Raw genomic sequence first — 20,463 nt, 5'->3', positions numbered from 1 at the left:
GCGCCAGTCTTTACTATCTGTCAAAACGAATGCAACTTAAGCATAAGCTAACCAAATTCTATTTATTTCTAAATATTAATTGTTAAATTCTTTACAATCCCGCAAAAATGGCAAGCTCTAGAACACAATTATTTTCTATTGAGCTAACTGATCCAGAAAGTCATAAAACATACACAATTACTGTTACGGACGATGAATTAGAGCGACTAGAAACAGGTATATATATCAAATTATTAATTAAAAAGAAATATTCAAGTTTTTCATTACGTTTGGTTGAGGATGAAGTTTTGTTTCTAGTTTGCTTTTCTACACCCTTAAAAGGCTAGAAGGATAGTTCATCATCTATTACTAAGTCTATTTCGTTTTGATTCTTGAAGTAATGAGGGACTGAATGGATTCCGTCAATTGTTATACTATTTAAAAATCTTATTTTTTTTTGGGTGAAATGTCTTATATTTATTTCAGATGCAACTTTTGCAAGCTTCAAATTACAAGAGGCTAAAGATTTAGAATATGCTCAATTTATTAGCGGTAGGTTTCATAAATATTTTGGGTTTTAATGTACATGAAACTTTTTACATACTCAGAAAAGAATTTTATTGGCATGATAAGTTTAAATTTGTATTATTAATTCAATTTTTACCTACATAATTGTAAATATTTAGAAACTGACGCAGAAGAAGTTGAAGGTTCGGAATCTAATTTAAATGGCGATGGAAGCATTGATTTACCCGTGAGAAGTCCAAGTGAAGATTCAGGTAATTTTAAACAAGATAATTCAAAATCGATTAATATGCATGTAATTTAACAACCAATTGTTTATAACAGCATTTAAATGGCCTCGTGACGCTATTCTTTTGCTTCTTGACGAATAACAAAAGCAACAAACTGATTTCAGTAGTGGAAAAATTTCTCAAAAAAAATTGTGGCTGGACATTAGTGCTAAACTGAAATCTCACGGCAATAACATTACAGGACCTCAATGCTTATCTAAATTTTCAGGAATGAAAAAACTTATAAAAAAACAAAAGACCATAACAATAACTCTGGAAACTCTGTAAAACATTGGCCGTATTTGACTGTAAGTGTAACTGATTACATTTCCAGAAGAAAATAAATTTTCAAATTTTTAATTTTTCAGTTAATGGATGATCTGATGGGTGATAAGCCTTTCATTACACCTGTCGCAACTTGCTCTTCTACCGGGAAAAAAGGACTTTATCCGAAAGTAGTTGTGGAAGTAGCAGTAGTAATGATTTGGATAATGAAGCAAACCGTAAGGATATTTCATTTGTTTTAAGAATTTATGTATACTAATGACAATATAATATTTTCGTTGGCAGAAAAAAAAGCAAAAAGTACCCCTGCGAGTCATTTAATTGCTGCGTTTGAAGAAAGATCGATGAAAAGCGAAGAAAATAAGGAACGTCGGTTCAAAGAATTCATGGTTTTTAAAGCCAAAAAAGCCGAAGAGGCTAATCAGTACAAAAAACGAGCTTTAGATTTATTAGAAAAGCTTGTCAAATCTAACAATTCTTTTTAATGTAATTATGCTAAAGACTATACTTGATTAAGTCGGACTGACTAGTTTCATTACTTAATATTATATTTATATGACTATTTTTATACTTAAATTCTAGAAAATTAGAAATATTTTTTTTTCTACAGAACTCAGTGACTACTTTAAGAATGTAATTTTTAAGTGTTACAAACGTATTATTCAAATTTTAATAAGATAAGGACTTACAATACTCTAAATGACATATATTTTTATTGTTCTGAATAAAATTAAAATAAGTTAAAATAAATTTTATGCTATTAAACATTATAAACTAAGAAAAATTTGTTTTATTTCATTTCATCTCATCCAATAATAAATTCACTTGAACACTTATGTACAATTGTTAATTAAATATACAATATTATTTGATTTAAAAAATGGATCGTAACCTATAAAAAAATTTACAATTTTCTTGTGTATATAGTGATGTAAATCTAAAAATATATAGTTTGTTCATACTCATTTCTCATAATTACTTGTAATTTTTAGCTATTGAAATGACTATTATAGTTGCTTTCATTACACATTTGTTATATTTAATTGCTGACATATGCGATTCCGTTTGTCAACACCATCAGCAGGTAAAATTCTATTATTATTCATTTCATTTATGTTTCCATTTTCTTCTATTACTTCCTCCACGGGAAATTCATCGTTTTTTAACAAGCATATATTATGCATGACACAACAAGCGATTATGAACTCAGGAATTAAATCAGTTCGATTCATGTCGAGAACTGTCAGTAAACTGCGAAATCTTTTTTTTAGTAATCCAAATGCACGTTCAATTGCTATGCGTGCTGATGAATGATAAAAATTATAATTTTTTTGTCTCGCTGATAAGTGCCCATTATCTCGATATGGAGTGAGTAAATGTTTGTGAAGAGGGTAAGCTGCATCTCCGACAAAATGATAATCGTTGAGAAATTTCTGTTCATCGTTGAGGTAATCATTCACTTCTAACGGACGTAATACTCGTGTGTCATGTACAGAACCAACATTCCCGGCATAACAATGGATAAATTTACATTGAGCATCACAAATAGCCTATTTTTGAACAAACAGTCAAAATGAATATATTCAAACATTGTTAATTCACGCGACAGCTTACTTACTTGTAATTGAATTGAATGATGTCCTTTTCTGTTGACATAACATTCCGGATGTTCCCGAGGTGCGGGTATATTTATATGTGTTCCATCAATTGCACCGATAACATTGGGAAAGCCGCACGTAGCTTCAAACTCATTAGAAATTTCAGCAAACTTTTCATTTTCAGGCCAGGTAATAAAATTCGAAGCTATTTCGACTAGAGCTGATGTGACCCTTCGTACACTCCACCACGCTGCTGCAAAACTAACGCCAAACTTTTGGTAAACCGAGCTTTAAAAACAATATATTAAGTTAATATTTAATTTATAATAATTGAAGTTATTCAAAATATGAGTAATATTTTTCTATTATACCGATACGAATCTGGAGTTGCCATTTTCCATAAAGCGATGAATAATTGTTTGTCTAGTGATATCATTTTAGATCCTGGGATTTTTCTCATTAACGATGGTTCAATTTTTTCACGAACAAAATCAAATGTTGATCGAGACACCCTAAAGTTATTAAAAAATTTATTTACGTGTAATTAATACAATTCAAAATTAAACTGAAGGGTTAAGATAATTTGTTGTTAAGTAAATCCTCAAATTGTAATAAATATTTACCTAAAATGAGATTTGAATTCTTTATCAGAAAATGCTGGTATAACCTCTTCAACAAAATTTTTAATTCTTGGTATAGGTTCTTTTTTGAAAGATAAATTCAAATGAGTATTGCAATACTCTCATTCTATATCATTATCACTATCTTCAATCATATCAAACTCATCACTATCATCAGACTCATCATCGATAATTTCTAATAAATTATTTATTATTTGATAAACAGTTACCACATTTGCCATGTTGATGTTCATTGACGCTCACAACATCCAAAATGAACGAAATTTAGTTATTGATTCTAAGCGCTTATAGGCCAACTCGAACACTAAAAATTTGTGCTTATAAGCGTGAGTACTCACAGCGCGTAAGCGTCCAACGCGAATGCACCCTATGGCTATGTTCCGATATACACTGTGAGCACTGCGCAGTATAACGGCAATTTAGTATACTGTGAAGTCGTTTCTTTATAGTCAGTTATACTAGTTACTATTTAAAACGGAACGCCGTCCAGTATACTATAGTTCTTGTTTTTTTACGCCATTTTCAAACTAATGTTTTTTAATTTAATGTTTGCTGAAACGTTCTCTATTAAATAATAAAAGTTATTATTTGAATATTTAAAAAATAAAATATTTAATTATAATTTAAATAAATTTCTGATATCAGTAAGTATGCTTTTTATATTTCAAAAAGTATTTTTTTACAAATGCTTGTAAACCTATAAAAAAGGTTATGTATAGTTAAAGTTAAAATTTTGTTAGCAAACAATAATAGTATATTAATTGAATTTTAAAAAATATACAGCTAATGGATTACACAATAATCGGGATCGTATTAGCTGGTACAGTTAAAGATTTATTAGAATCCTCAGACGATGATTCCAGTGATGATGAAGATCTCGTATATTGTTTTGGCAATCGCGATGATCAGAACATTATTCCAAGGATAGAAAATTATGTGGAGACCACTGTTTTTCGAATGACTGATGATACCTTTAAAAGTCATTTTCGGTAAGTCATGCATTTTCACACATTGAAGTATTTTTTTTTTTAATTTTATAGTAAGAACTGGAGTTATTGTTAGCTGTTGATTATTGTGTTATAATATACTTTTCAATTATAGTATGAGAAGAGATACTTTAGAATTTCTTATAAATCTACTTGGACCTGAATTGCAAAAACAATCTGTACGTTACGGTAGAAATCCTATTTCTGTCGAAAAACAACTTCTTTTGAGTATTTGGACTATGTCAACACCAGATTCATACAGGTATAATATAAAGTGCTTATTATCTAATGCGATTTTACACGTTCTAAATAGCTGTCGGAATGTTAATGTACAAAACATTTTATTACATTTTAACAGATCCGTTTGTGATCGCTTTAATGTTGGAAAAGCAACAGGATGGAGAACTGTTTGGAAAGTTGTTAAATCAATTTATACTTATTTACCTATTTACATCAAATGGCCTACTCATGAAGAAGCAAGAATAACATCTAATCATGTATTACGAAGGTACGGATTTCCAAATGTTTTAGGAGCAGTCGATGGAACACATATAAGAATCGCTCAGCCCAAAGAACACCATGCCAGCTATATTAATCGCAAAGGATTTCATTCTATTCAAACTCAGATTTTTGAAAAAATGTTATTTTTAATATTGCTAATATATATTATTATGTATTAATGAAAAGATTAATTTTGTAATTTTAGCTAGTTTGCGATCACAAGCTAAAATTTATTCATGCATACTGCGGTGAAGCAGGCTCGGTTCATGATGCTCGTGTTTTCCGCTTATCAAATTTGCAGAATTATTGCACACCTGAATTTTTCCCGAATGACAGCCATTTATTAGGGGATAAGGCTTACAGTATCCATCCATGTGTAATGGTACCTTATCGAAATAATGGTAACATGAATCAAGAAACGTTTCGATATAACACCATTCACTCTAGCTCTCGTATGATGATAGAACGAGCAAATGCTTTGTTGAAAGGAAGATTTCGAAGTTTATTAGACAAATTGCCTTTCAAAAGAACTGACTTAATACCATATTATGTAATTGCTTGTTGTATTTTGCATAACATTTGTATTTTGAAAAATGATTTAATGGATATCCCAATTCTAGTGAATCATGAAATTCCAGCATTTGATGTAGATATTGAAGCAAACAATGATATGAAAATCGCCGGAATCGAAAAGAGAACAGCTGAAAAATTTTCTAAATAATTTGTAAGTTTTGAGCCTTTACCTCAACAATTGTATAAAAAAAACTCAATGTGAATAAAAAATGAAATTGTTTTTGACGTAATCGTACGGTTTTTATTTTTAATTTGAACTTTCATTAATTTATGAACATTGATAAACAGTTTAATAAAGGACTTAAGATTACTTTTAATATCACAAGCGGAAACGCTAATAATTATATTTTTTATACTATTGAACAGTACAAAAATAAAAATCTTTCTTTTTTATAAAATATTAATAATTAACATATTTTTTTAATTAAACCTTAAAAGCTTAATTTTTGGTATTACTTAGATTTGAAGCATGCACGTTCTACAAATATAAATCAGATCTGTAACATTTTTAATCATATAAAAATAATCATAATAAATATGTGCACTAAAGTTACTTAGTTTTAAATATAATCAACTTTGCCGTTTTTGTGCTGCGTGACCCATAAGCTCTCTGAGAACATCCGTTAATTGATTTATAGCAGCGATTTTTTCTTGGTGATGTTGCATGCGAATTGCACGATTCTCTTTTTTTTCTTCCAATAATTGTTCACAATAATCTGCTAACTTTTTGTGGCGTTTCGAGGGTGGGTTTAAAACTTCAGAGTCTGTAAAATATAAAAATTTTACATTTTTTATTATTTACCATCAATCTCCGAAGAGTAAGTCAAAAAATTTATTTTAAATTTTATACATTCTGAAGCGAGTTCATAAAGTATAAGGAGAGTTAAGTAGAATTAATATCTATCAAAAAACACAATAATAGTAACAATAATAAAAATAATAATAATAAGTTTATGTAATTCTTCAAATACCCATTTTGTTTTCAATGTTAGAACCTGCAGTAGATAACGGTTTAATCCACGGCTGCTCACCAAATAGTTCTTCCATTTCCTATAAGTGAATTTCATTCAATTTTTGACTATAAATATTAAACTTAAAAAAATATTTAATAATTTTTATAATTACATCATAGAAAGGCCAAGTAATTTTTTGGTTCCCAGACTTTTTATTACTATCTTTAAGACCTTTATAATGCCGTTTCAGTGCTTCCATTTTTGTTTTACATTTTTTGATGTCAATTGGTGATAAATCGTACTCAGCAAGTGTAACCGTCATATGATTAATTACTTTTGATCATACATCTGCGTTGCAAGCATTGTCATCCAAAAATTCCAATTGGTATTCTTTATAACTCGCAATTAGAAGTAAAACCTCCGACTTGGTCCAATTGTGTACTTCTTTAATTTAAAAATAATATTTATCTCATGCAAACGTTATTTTCAACAGATTAATCGATATAAAGAAAAGTTTAAAAAGATGTACTGATTTATATAAGAATTTTGTGTATGCAGTTTCTTACAGTAACTATTTTTGTAGAAATTTATTTTTAAAAAACTGAATGAACTGTTATCTGTCTGTATATTTCAGTATAATATAATATATTTAAGTTTTCCTTCTATTAAAATATATCGAAACTTTAATTTTCTATATTTCACTTCAACTCACCACTTCTTTTATCGATATCTACCGAAGCTGTTTCTTTTGAACGTGATGATTTTGCAACAGATGATGTAGCCGTTGGCCTTGATCCCGAGGATGTTCCAGCAGTCGACGTACCTGCATTCGGATTTGAAAATTGCTTTTTCGCTAAATGATCGTAACTTCTATTATTTTCTAGTAAGTCGTCAGTAGTATTACTTTCCAGTAAATCACAACTGCTTAAAGAACCAGCAAATACTGATATTCCTGTAAAATGATAAATTTAAATTACTACAAAGAAATCAAAACATTGTTGCAAATAACAATCATTGATAAATTATTATAAAATTAATCAACTAATTGTTTTAAAATATTATTTTTATGCATAACATAAAAATTATTAATCCTTTTCTGTCATTTCACCATCATTTATATGCCGCATCAAAAGTTTGGTAGCAAACAATGTATCTGCAAAATAAAAACGTAATGAATATAAGAATAAGTAAGGCTATGAGTAGAATTGTTGATAATAATTGAAATATTTACCAATCTTTGCACGATCATATATTTCGGGCGTAACTTTGAGCGAGTATGTTTTATTAGATTCACATTCTAATAAATGTAACACTACTAACTTTTCCATTTTTGTATTCTTTTTTTAACGACAAACTCCTATTTGTAAATAAATAAGTGGTATAAACTATACAACTCTCGACACCTTTGTGATCACGTGACCAAAGCACTGCGAGTACCTTACCTCGAAAATGCCAGTGCTCACAGTGCAAAAATGGCGGCGATTCATGACGTCATATATTTCCCGGCACAGAGTCAGCTTAACTCAGAATTTCTTTACTCCAACCGAAAAGTTACACCTTTATTCAGAGCCATCTATACTTCAAATTGACTTTACTCAAATTGTATGACATGCTTATTCAATGAGAACTGTACCCAATAACAGCTGGGACGTGGCTAAAGGTACGGCAACTGGGAGATACGGATCCGTTCACATACGGCTCCGTACGCATACGGACAACCTTAAAGACCCGGGGAAATTCAAATTTTTAAGTCGTACGCATACGGAGACGTACACAAACGGACTCGTATTTAAACGGAGCCGCGTATATACGGAGTGTTATACATACGGACTTGAAAAATTACGTGCCCGGGAAATTTAAATTTTTTCAAGTCGTACGCATACGGAGTCGTATGCATACGGAGCCGTATAATTACGGCGTTATTTTTGTAAACTTATCAGAGTTTCAGTTTTGTATGTACGACTCCGTGTTTATACGGAGATTTACGAATTTTTGTTGGTTTAGGCTGTGGAATGCTACGTATTCCATAATTCATATAGTTCTATAGAGTAGTATATAGTACTCTATAATTTAGGTAATACTACATGCATCGACAGGCTTAATAAAATTATGATTGCTTTTAGTTTCTGTCACATTACGATGTAAACTTCTCAGTAATTTGCAGTGTGTGTATGCCTTAATTTTTTTGGTTCTGAGAATATGCATTATACCCCTCTCGCTCTGATCTACCTGTTCGAGCTTGTTCGTGGATTGGTGATTCCTTGTGAAAATCAGTATTCTTCGGTACCTGTTATTTTATTGTGAAGTACAGTGACTGTTGGCATTAAACCGATTCAAAGTATATCATTGCACTTTTAAGTTTTAAAGTAATTATCGTACAATTTTATTGTAATAAACATGATACTTTTTAATTTATTCATTTCAACTAATCTAATCTAAGGTTATTACTTACAGATGAGTTTATTCCTGGGTAAAGAGTTTAACTCAAAAGTGGAATTTGAAGAGGCTTGTAAACAATACCAGCTCGAAACTGGGCGAAAATTTGCCTTTTCATCCAATTATGTTGACACGCGTCATTTAAAAAAACAATCAATTCTAAACTTGAGATTTATCATTGTGTTGCTAGGTGTATTCATCATGGAGCTCCTAAGGAATTGAAAAAAAAAGTAAAAGAGTAAGTATTCACCTTTTACCAGCTTGCGTTGGTTACTTCAAGATGTTAATTTTTGTCTTTATTTACTTTTGAAGGCCTATCGTCAGGACCAATTGTCCAGCATATTTTAGGATGACCATTCATAATAATGAAACGCTGAGAATTTATCAATGGAATGAAGAGCACAATTGTGAGACCATGCCTGCTTCTATTGCCTCTTCATCCAGCGTTTCACAACAACAGAAACAACAACAACTAGTGAGCAAAACAATGCCAGCAAAGAATTGTCAGCAAAAACGTTCTCATGAGCCAGATTCATCGAGTGGCGATGAATTCGCGAATTCACCGTCACAGTCAACGTCCCGTTCCAGATGTCCGTCAAAAAAGAAGCGACTCCCTCTGTCTCCTATCGTAGTGCCTCAAAAACATGCCAACCTGCCATTTAATTCGGAGGAAAATACAGATGAAGATATTTCCGAGAAAGATGATGACGGAACATCTGTTCAGTCTCCACCTTTCTCTCCTTTATCTTCACCTGTAAAACAACCCGATGGAAATAATGCAGACGCGACGTACAGTCTCTCAGAAAATTCTATCGTCTTTGATGAAAATTTACCTGTTATAGCAGAGGATGAAAACAACGAAATCCTGCAAGTACTTCTAGGAGGCTACTTTAAAGTTTCAACACCTGAAGATTCACTAGTTGAATAAGATGATGTGTTATCAATATTAAAATATTTAGAGCTTTTTTATATCTTTAATTTCCATAAATCTGTTTTTTTCAATACTGTCATGAATAATAAAAATATTCAATCATATTATAATTTCAATATTTCTTCATTAATTTATAATGATTTTTAGTTTTATTCTAACAATAAATTCAAAATTGTCTTGTATCTTCAATTATTTCTACCATTAAATGAAAAGAAATAATTCTAACCGACTCGAGAATTAATTAAAGTAAAGTACCCAGTACTTGAACAGTTTTAAAAATGGTCCTAGTACTTGAACAGTTTGGAAATTCTTGTATTATTAAAAAACTCCAGCCGTAAACATTAATATTTAATGTATATTAAGATCTTCAAATCTTAGTTAATGATACAAGAAATATTTTTTAATGTTAAAGCTAAATTATTACAGGATTTTATTGATGACTGCGTTAAATTAATTTATTGAATAGATTTTTAGCGGCGTACAGTCGTTAGCAATTTTTACTAGTTTATCTAACTAGATTATTTAATTATTATTAAAATTACGTTAGCCCGATACCTTCAGGCATAAACAATTTATTTCAATTATTATTTTTTGAGTTTGTCATTTTTATAATTTTAACTGAAAAAATAATTCGGACGGCCCAGACCAGGAGTCGAACCTGGATCTTTTGGTTAGAGCCTTTGGCGCGTAGGACCCAAAAGTTGAACGAGACAGCGCCGTATGTTCAAGTATACCGTCTCTCATTTTTACATTGCTGTAGTACTTGAACAGTCTAACTCTATGTTAAACAAATATTTTAAAATGTTTTAAAAAATACATTAAATTGTATAGTTACAAAAAAATTATACAAATGAAGTAAATAAAAAAAAACTATAAACAAAATTTACTATTTTTAGAACGAATATTAGTGTTTGTGAAATAAAAAAAAATTATTAATCATTCTAATCTGACTCTGTAAACAACAGGCAAAAATACATTTGAATGTTTTTTAAAGTAGAGGACTTAAATGTATGATTATTGTTAATTTTATAATATAATTGAGCAGACATTTGATAATTTTATGAATTTTTTTAACAAGTAAATAATGGTAAAATAAATTAGAAAAAAAAATTGACATTTAGAAATTTAAAAAAATTAAAAATACAATTTTTTAAAATATTTTTTGGAACAAATTTATTTGTTAAAAAAAAATTAAAAATAGTCAAGTGACTACTAACTTGAAAGTCATATATAATAAATTGTTATTTTTATTTTTATTTTAACACAAAGTATCTAAAGCCATGTTAAATGATTGTTCAAGTTCTGGTACAGAGGTGTTCAAGTACTGCAGCGCATCACAGTTTAATGTTCAACTACTAGGCCACTTGAAGAATTTTTTTAAATAATTAAAAAAATTTATTTTCTTAACGTGATACAAATTTCTTTTCTTTAATATATTTAGAATTGAAGATATTTTATTAAGTCACTTTGATTTGGTCAGTTATGATGAAATTAACGTTCTAAAATTGTGGTCAAATACAATACACTATCAAATGTATTCAAGTACTGGGTCTTTTACCTTATCAAACAAGTTAATGATTGGTTCCTAAGACATAAGATCAGCAGTATTTTTACGGATCCGTACAACAACGGAGCCGGTGCGGTTCGGATCCATACATATTAGTGTATTACATATCATGAAGATTATGATTGTTTATAAGCTTGCAAGGTGTATTTGCTTAATAAGTAGTGATTAAATTAACAATAAATGAATGTTGATGAATCCTAAACATGTAGAAGCATGCACTAATACTCCAATATCAAACATGGATGTAAGTTGATATTTTTAATAATAATTAATTATTGTTTTATTGTATTTTTTAAATAAATAGTTATATTCAATTTATATTTTTTTTAACCTAACTAACACAGGGTTTATTTTTGCATCAACGTTTTAAATCTGAAGAAAAATTGAGAGCCGCAGTGGAATTTTATGAAACAAGCACAGGCTTTAAATTTACTAGATTTTCATTCAATTATTTAGATGAATCTTCCACAGAGAAATCAATTAGAACCAAATTATTGTTCCGAAGAGTAGAATATAAATGTGTTTGCTATAAAGAGCCTGAACCTTTGCCTGCTAATCGAAAAAGAAGACGAGAGTGAGTAAAAAAAATATGCTAATTAACATATGCAAATTTGTTAAAATTGATTGTTTCCACTAGTGAAAAAAATATAATAAATCAGGATGTTTGATGAAAAAACTTAGTGTGAATCAAACTTTTGCAAATTGCTAAATGTACGAGTACATAATACTGATTTTTTATAACTTATTTCTGATAGCATCGTTTGATTTCTAATCCCTAATCAGCAAAAATACCAAAAATTGATTTAAAAATAACTTTTCTCAGTTTGCCATTGTTTTCATTTGATCGTAAATATAAGCACAAACAGAGGAATACAAAAAAAGTTCATATCTTATTAATTTCAGTTTCCATGTATCTACTTCAATTTCAGTAAATAATATTCAGAATTACTGCTTATCAAAGATTGTTCTTTAATATCGATTAAATTTTATTAAATAAATCAACTATTTTTAGTGATATAAACATAACTTTTCTCTAGTGTATATACTGAAGTTAATTAATCATTAATTTCCTTTTTTTAGCTATATCTCAGGAACCAAGTGTCAAGCAGGTTTCACAGCTCACATGCATTCTGATAGCTTACTAATTGACGTTTGGAATGATAATCACAACTGCAGAAGTTTCGAGGTAACTACCCGTACAAAAAAAAATTTTGTTTCCAGATGAACTTCAGATAGTGAAACAAATATGAACTTCCGCTGGAAATCCAGCGGACTTTCCGGAGGAATTTGAAAATTTTAATTTGCATATTGAGTTCTTCTACTCCAAAAATATATTACCATAAAATTTTAAAGATCTTAAATGATAAGTCACTGTGAGTTTTACTAAAATAAGTCATGACTTATCATTTAAGATTCTCAAAATTTTGTGGGGATATATTTTTGGAGTAGGAGAACTCAATATGCAAAATAAAATTTTCAAATTCCTCTGAAAGTTCGCTGGATTCCCAGCGAAAGTTCATATTTGTTTCACTATCTGAAGTTCATCTGAAACAAAATTTTTTTGTACGGGATATTTAAGGCGTATATTTTTATTAATTTCATGAAAAAAAGTTGTTAACCTTTATACTATTTAATAGCCTTCTTCAATTGCAACCGTAGAAACTAAAAAATTGAAAGTTGATGACAAAAGCCAAAAATTGATTGGATCAACATTCAACAGTTTTCAATCATTATTAACGTTCGTAAAACAGTTCCAAAAAGAAGAAAATGACGTTTATATTACTCGAGATAGTCGAAAACTAACAAGTGATAACACACAAGATCCTACATACAATGCTGATTTAGAATATATTTATGTAAAATTTGGTTGTAAATTTGGTAAAGCAACTCATACTCCCAAAATAGATAAAGTGCGAAATACAAGGTAAATATATATAATTTTTAAATTCTCTATATAACTTACAGAAATAACTAGGATAGTATAAACAAATACATTCGTATATACATACTTTTCCAGTTAATTTAGTAAATTTACTTTTAAAAAAGTCACTATTTGACCTAAATCATTATGTCTAAAGTAATTTGTCAAAATTTTTTGCAGTTCATACAAACTAGGATGTGAATTTTATATTTATGCACATATAACTAAAGACAAAAATTTATTGGAAATAACAAAAGTGAATTTGGAGCACATTAATCATGAAGACATTGAGGTAAACATTGTATTTATAGAGGAAGGGAGGGAGGGGGGGCAAAATGGGCCCCTTAAGAAAAATATTTTTAAATCCTTATTGTTTTTGTGTGGTTTTACTTTTTTTGAGTCCCTTGCCAAGTATTTGACCTCAATTTGCTATATTCATTGAAAATAAAAAATTGAAAATGTGAGGCAAAATGGGCCACATTCAGAAAATTTTTATAATAAGAGAATTTTCAGTTTCTTTCTCTTTTTTTTCTCTCTCGAACCATTCAACCGATTTAGACATCATTGGCAGCAATTAACGTAGTTTTTGTTGAGCTCTAAAAATCATCTTATTGAATCAGAAACGATCCAGGAATAAGTGTCAGAGTTATGTAAGAAAAACACTTAATCCCAAATATTTCATTCACGATATCTCCCGAACGAATCAACCGTTTTTAATCATGATTAAAACGTGGACATTAACACGTGCACGTTAACGGCAATCGACGCAGTATTTTAAATTATGCTTAAGAGCTGATTAGAATTTGGAATCGATGGATTTAACAGATTAAGAGTAATTGCAAAAAAACGATTTTTCGAAAATTTTATTTTCGCGATTATTCAAAATTTACCAGCCTGAATTACTTTAAATATTGTAAAATATCTAGGGCCAAAGAGACTCTTTCGATTGCTGTCAATCCCGTTCAAATCAGTCAAGCCGTTCAAAAGTGATGAAAGGTTTACCTTCATACAACCACATACACACACACACGCACACACACACACACCATCGTAAAAATAATCAGGAAAGCTTCTGTAAAATAAATGTGAAGATAGTTTTCTATCAAAAAATATAGTTAATAATGCAGTTATTTATTAACTCGTGACCGAGTTCGTTCTTTGTATAATACACAAATTCTAAAAACGCGTTTAAATGAAAAATATTCATTGGTTTTCAAAGTCTAATCAGCCCATTTTACCTCCCAAATACTTTGGAAGTGAAAAATGTCGAGGGTTCATTCTGCCCCCAAATATTTTTAGGCATAAAAATTTTAGGGGCTTATTTTGCCCCCTCCCCTTCCTCTATTGAATACTTAAAAAACTACATTAAATTAAAATTTTTTGTTTTCTATACAACATCTGCATTTTATTTTACTTCAAGTGATGAAAAGTTGATCCCTAAACACAATATTTTTAATATGAACCCATATTTTGATGTATTATTCAATTGTTGTACCTCGATCTAAGCTTTATTAGTGGTACTTTTTCTTTTAATGAAAAAATGTTCTACTTGGAACAAAAATTAAAAATTTTTTTGATTTAACGGTCTTAAAGATTAGAAATAATATATTCATTATAGAAATTGATGATTTCACTAATTGAATCAGTACCAAAATTGAAGAAAGTATCAGTAATTGATACTTCCCCGCCACTAATGAGATCTTTTACCCTAGTATTATTAAATTTAAATATTCAGAGTAACGAATATTTATTTTAAATGTACTACATTTATTAGAACGAAGTGGTTTTTAGATGATTCTGTATTAATAGGTATATAAAAAATAATTTACATAACATATATTATTTTTAATTTCAGGCGTTTATTGGGGATGTACCTGAAAACAGACGATTGTCTCCAGGAACCTATGAAATGGCATTAAACGCCATGGATTTAAATTGCTCCAAAAAATTGTTACAAAATAAAATAATGGATGATAAAAAGATTAATATTCGAACTAAAGATTTATCCAATATGCACCGAAAACATAAGGATTTGATGACTAATGATCTACAAGTTGTAGAAAGAATACTGAAATCTAAAGGTAAACTATTTATTATTACTGTTTATATGCCACGATTTTTCTTGGCATATTAAGGGGGTATTCTAGTCTACACGCAAAAAAAAAATTGGGGCTGCCACATGATACATTCCTGTGGCAGCCACATGATATTTTCATGTGACAGCGACATGGCTTTCATGTGGCAGGCAATAATATTTAAACTCAGCAACAATAATTATCATAACAATAATAATCTATATTATTAAGAGAATAAAAAAAATTTAGTCGCCAGAGTATTTATATGATAAAATGGGTTTATGGTTAAATTTAGTATCATTAGAAAAGTCTTGACCTGGAGTTGTCCCTATTCAAGCTTTCATATCATTCTTACCAATAGTCAATAGTATTTATTATGATAAGAATAAAGACTGCATTCGAAAATGCTCTATCTCTCGATACATAATCAAGCAATGACCTCGCATCTGGTGAACTGTTGCCATTTTTAACAATATAAGCTGATTCTAACTTTACACTCATTGAGATCTTTCATTTGAGTACCCACATCAACTTTTCATATATTTATATACATTATATATACGTAATACATATTATGTATATATGAAAAATATATCAAAAATGCATGTGGGTACTCAAATAAAAGCTCTTGATGAGTGTAACACCGGGATGCGCTTATATCTTAAAAATGTCAATAATTAAGAAATTACCTTGTATCTAGTGAATTATTGACAATTTTAAAGATACAAGCTCACTCCGACATTACACTCATCGAGACCTTTCATTTGAGTACTCACATCAACTTTTCATATATTTATATATATTATATATTATATATATGTACATATGAAAAATATATCAAAAATGCATGTGGGTACTCAAATGAAAGCTCTTAATGAGTGTAACATCGGGATGAGCTTATATCTTCAAAAATGTCAATAATTAACAAATTACCTTGTATCTAGTGAATTATTGACATTTTTAAAGATATAAGCTCATTCCGACATTACACTCATTGAGAGCTTTTATTTGAGTACTCACATGCATTTCAATATATTTTCATATATGCATATATATAATATATATATAAAAAGTTGATGTGGGTACTTAAATGAAAGATCTCGATAAGTGTAAAGTCAGGATGAGCGTATATCGTTAAAAATGGCAATAGTTCACCAGATGCAAGGTCATTGCTTGATTATGTATTTAGAGATAGAGCATTTTCGAATGCATCCTTAATTCTTATCGTAATAAACACTGTTGACTATTGATGAGAATTATATGAAACCTTGAAAAGGCACAACTCCAGGTCAAAACTCTTCCAATGATACAAAATTCAACCATATTAATCCATTTTATCATATAAATACACGGGCTATAAAATTTTTCTTATTCCATGAAAATATCATGTGGCTGCTACAGGAAAATTATGTGGCAGCCACAAGAAAATATCATGTGGCAGTCACATGAAAATCTTGTGGCAGCCCCAATTTTTTTTTGCGTGTAGGAGGGTTGGAATTGAGGTCATGTTCACGTACCAATTTCTTGAGATCTTACCCCCCCCCCCTCCTCGACACTTCATCAGCTGCTAATTTTTTGAATTTTCAACTTTTTTAATTTTTTTCTGTACACTTGTAATGTTAATAAATAACTTATACAAAAATGTGTAGTAAAAATATTGATTGCCTTTTTTACGGCACGTCAAAAATTACCTGAAATTCATGCTTCTAGACTAGAATACCCCCTTAATGTCGTATCTAATCATTCATTAACTTTTCGATGGTTTTTTTTTTTTTTTTTTTTTGTATCAAAAATTTAATATCATTCATTTTTTCTAGGTGCAGATGTTCATATTCTTCATAAGAATAATGAATATCAAGGTTTATACTTTTCTACCGCTGATATGAGGTCATCACTGAAAGCATGGCCAGATATTGTATTTCTTGATGGAACGTATAAAGTTTTTAATACTAATTTATCTTTAATGATATTACTTGTAGAAGATTCGAATGGACTTAGTGAAGTAGCTGGGATTGGTTTATTAGCACATGAGGACTATTTATCGATGAAGTGGTTTTTGAATACGGTGAAAAATGAAAATGAAGAGGCTTGCAATAATATCAAATGTTTTATGACAGATAAAGATATGACAGAGCGAAAAGTATTAAAAGAATTATTCCCTAACTCACTTTTACAAATATGTCGATTTCACGTTTTAAAAATATTTTCAACTCAAATAACAACCAAAAATATGAACATTACCAGTGATCAAAAAGATTTTTGTCTGTCCCTACTCACTAAAATTGTATACAGTACATCAGAAGCCGAATATAATGATTATTACGTTATGTTATCAAAAGAAGCACCTCTTCAGGTTGTTAAATATTTTAACGATAATTGGCATATTAATAGAAAAGAATGGTGCACTTATTTAATGGAAAAAAATTTGGGCAATTATTCGAATAATAGATTAGAGTCACTCAATGGAAAAGTTAAAGATGAGATTGGTTTGAATAATTACATAAGTAGTTTTATAGTAGCTTTTTTCAAATGGCTTTCTAGTCATAACCGTAATAATGACTTCAAAGCTTCCAAAAATTTTATTAAAATACAACTTCCTGCAAATAACTTTACTGAGTGGGAAAAACTGTATTTGAATTATTTGACAATAAAAGCTTTTGAGTATGTTCAGACTGAGCTTAAGTATCATAATCACATTACGTTTTGGAATGAAAATAATGTAGAAAATACTATTAATCCAGATAATATCGAAGAGAAATATATTATAATGTGTAAATATATTATGATGTGTAAATCACTCGTGATAACTACCGCATGCAAAAGTTGTCAATGTCCTCACTGGTTAACATTGTCTTTACCTTGTCGACATATTTTTTTGATCAGAAAGAATTATGGTATTTCATTATTTTCGGAAGAATTGTGTGCGACACGATGGACAAAAAGTTATTACCGATCAACTCAGAGATCATTTCGAAGATTAAAAGAGGAAACTGTTGAAGTCACAGAAACTCAAGTTTCTCAGGTTGTTACATCCGGAGAGAATATCGATAGCAGGGTAGAATTACAAAAGCAGTTGAAATATATAATAAATGATATAACTCATACCATGAGCTTAAATTGTGCTCAAAATTTTGAAAATAAAATGAAAATTCTCAGTGACATAAGTTCTTCTTTTATAAAAGGATCAGATATTGAAATTAGAAAGGTAGTTCCATCTTTGACTACTATTAAAAATAAGTTGCGAGGTACGATGGTAACAGAATCAAAAGTAAAGTCAGTTTTTCAAAAACGAAAAATAATCAAATCATTAACCGATAAAATTTTTGAGTCATCAAATAACTGGTTATTAAATAATTGGAAGTCTAAATTACAAACTTTAAAAGAAATAGATAATTTTTGGAGACAATCTATTGAAGTAGAAGTACTTGAAAAACAAAACAAAATAGCTGCAGCTGCTATTGAAAACTCTAATTCTAAAAAAATTAACAATGGTGGGCAAGCAATCAAACTTGATTATGATTGTAAAGTTTCTGACGTAAATATACCTGTGAAAGTAAACACTCGAGGTCGCCCAAAAGGAGCATTGTTAACTGTTATAGGAGTTCCAAAGAAGAAACGTAAGTTAAGTACTTTTTCGGAAAAAAGTAATTATGAACAAGCCACTGTTTTATTAAATTGGTTGCAATTACCTGATATAGTTATTGATAACGTCTTGAGAAATGAGTACATTATTAAATATGAAGATATCTCTAAAATTTGTACAGTTGAAAACCTCGAAAATGGCTTCACACATACATCTGTGAATTTCAATGTTCTTAAAAACTATTTTGATGAAACAAGTTTCGAAACTCTTGTGCAAACAGTCGAAAATAAGAAAAAAAGTAATGTTAGCTATTGTAACAGTTGTAAAGGAACATTTTTAAAAGATACTAAGGTAAAATTTGTATGCTGTGATAATTGCTTAAACTATTATCATTCTAATTGTGTCTTCTTAAAAAGAAATCTTCAACGTTCTTGGTTTTGTGCTAAATGTGAGGAAAAATTTAAACAAAAAAGTTGAGATTAATAATGAACATTGAAATAAAAAGAATATTTAATACAAAATAATAATTTCGACATATACATATAACTACGTTAAATCTTATTTTATTTTACAGGATCTTCATACTGTATTGTTATTACTTTTTTTACATGTCAGTGCGAAATTTCACTGAATATAGCTAATGTAACTATTTCTAAACAGGTCATGCAGCTTCATATACTATTAGTTAAAAAATTTATATTTCTTCATAATTTTGAGATATACCGTATGGAATTAAAAAAAAAAAAAAAAAAAAAAAACAAGCAATTGTAATTTACACAAAACTCTTAAATAATTGCAGCAAAAATAATCACAAAGTAATATGCTGAAAAAAAAATAATCATTAACAATTTTTTTCTTCTGTTATTTTATTTTTCAATTTCTGGGTATTGTTTTGTACTCTGGTTGTGCTAATTTGAGTTCTAATGCTGCGAGTTTAATTTTCTAAATCAATTTGAATGAACAAATAGTTTGTTGTTTTAAAAACTATTTATAACTAGAAGATATTATTTGTGTGTACTTGGACGTAAAAAGTTTTTCTTTTAATCATTAAAAGAAAAATATTAGTTTTTAGTGTTCCCATAATTAATGGACGGAACGAAGAAAGTTATTGTATTATGAGTGTTGTCAAAACCAATAAAAATTCGTAAATCTCCGTATAAACACGGAGTCGTACATACAAAACTGAAACTCTGATAAGTTTACAAAAATAACGCCGTAATTATACGGCTCCGTATGCATACGACTCCGTATGCGTACGACTTGAAAAAATTTAAATTTCCCGGGCACGTAATTTTTCAAGTCCGTATGTATAACACTCCGTATATACGCGGCTCCGTTTAAATACGAGTCCGTTTGTGTACGTCTCCGTATGCGTACGACTTAAAAATTTGAATTTCCCCGGGTCTTTAAGGTTGTCCGTATGCGTACGGAGCCGTATGTGAACGGATCCGTATCTCCCAGTCGCCGTACCTTTAGCCACGTCCTAACAGCTTTACTCCATTTATCGCAAGGTAACAAACATTGTCGGTAATAAAGGAATGTATATAGGTTAGAGTTATGTTGATGATAAATTTAAATTTAAAATAGAAAATATTAGTTTGCCAGCGGAATTATAAGAAAATATCTAAGTCGTATTATTA

At 29.5% G+C, this 20,463-nt stretch overlaps 3 protein-coding genes across 5 annotated transcripts; 2 read left to right on the top strand and 1 right to left on the bottom strand.

Annotated features, from left to right (window-relative positions):
• Positions 1-86: 86 nt before the first annotated feature.
• On the top strand, positions 87-1,676 carry LOC141538395 (uncharacterized). Of its 2 annotated transcripts, XM_074259829.1 has the most exons (6): positions 87-216; positions 466-531; positions 666-758; positions 829-1,081; positions 1,142-1,276; positions 1,344-1,676. In XM_074259829.1, exons 1-4 carry the CDS (start codon positions 108-110, stop codon positions 873-875), a joined length of 315 nt encoding a protein of 104 aa, XP_074115930.1. In that variant the 5' UTR covers positions 87-107; the 3' UTR covers positions 876-1,081; positions 1,142-1,276; positions 1,344-1,676. The 2 variants fall into 2 exon arrangements, with proteins under 2 accessions (XP_074115930.1, XP_074115929.1); XM_074259828.1 differs by having other exon boundaries at positions 666-1,081.
• Positions 1,677-5,927: 4,251 nt separating this feature from the next.
• On the bottom strand, positions 5,928-7,859 carry LOC141538394 (uncharacterized). 2 transcript variants are annotated; one of them, XM_074259826.1, is made up of 4 exons: positions 7,542-7,859; positions 7,419-7,463; positions 7,023-7,262; positions 5,928-6,121 (listed from the first exon to the last, which is right to left on the bottom strand). In XM_074259826.1, exons 1-4 carry the CDS (start codon positions 7,636-7,638, stop codon positions 5,928-5,930), a joined length of 576 nt encoding a protein of 191 aa, XP_074115927.1. In that variant the 5' UTR covers positions 7,639-7,859. The 2 variants fall into 2 exon arrangements, with proteins under 2 accessions (XP_074115927.1, XP_074115928.1); XM_074259827.1 differs by lacking the exon at positions 5,928-6,121 and adding an exon at positions 6,509-6,754 and having other exon boundaries at positions 7,542-7,824.
• Positions 7,860-11,482: 3,623 nt separating this feature from the next.
• Positions 11,483-19,512, top strand: LOC141538273 (uncharacterized). Its single transcript, XM_074259652.1, has 9 exons — positions 11,483-11,488; positions 11,589-11,818; positions 12,325-12,430; positions 12,882-13,168; positions 13,346-13,457; positions 15,021-15,246; positions 17,058-18,857; positions 19,398-19,409; positions 19,484-19,512. The coding sequence occupies exons 1-9, from the start codon at positions 11,483-11,485 to the stop codon at positions 19,510-19,512; spliced, it is 2,808 nt and encodes a 935-aa protein (XP_074115753.1).
• The last annotated feature ends 951 nt before the right edge of the window (positions 19,513-20,463 follow it).

This window comes from Cotesia typhae, unplaced genomic scaffold (assembly GCF_013202065.1).
Source record: "Cotesia typhae breed Kobodo isofemale line unplaced genomic scaffold, CoteBio_Ctyphae contig_20, whole genome shotgun sequence".
NCBI lineage: Eukaryota > Metazoa > Arthropoda > Insecta > Hymenoptera > Braconidae > Cotesia > Cotesia typhae.
The sequence above is the reverse complement of the archived record's forward strand: the minus strand, read 5'-3'. Positions and strand labels throughout refer to the sequence as shown.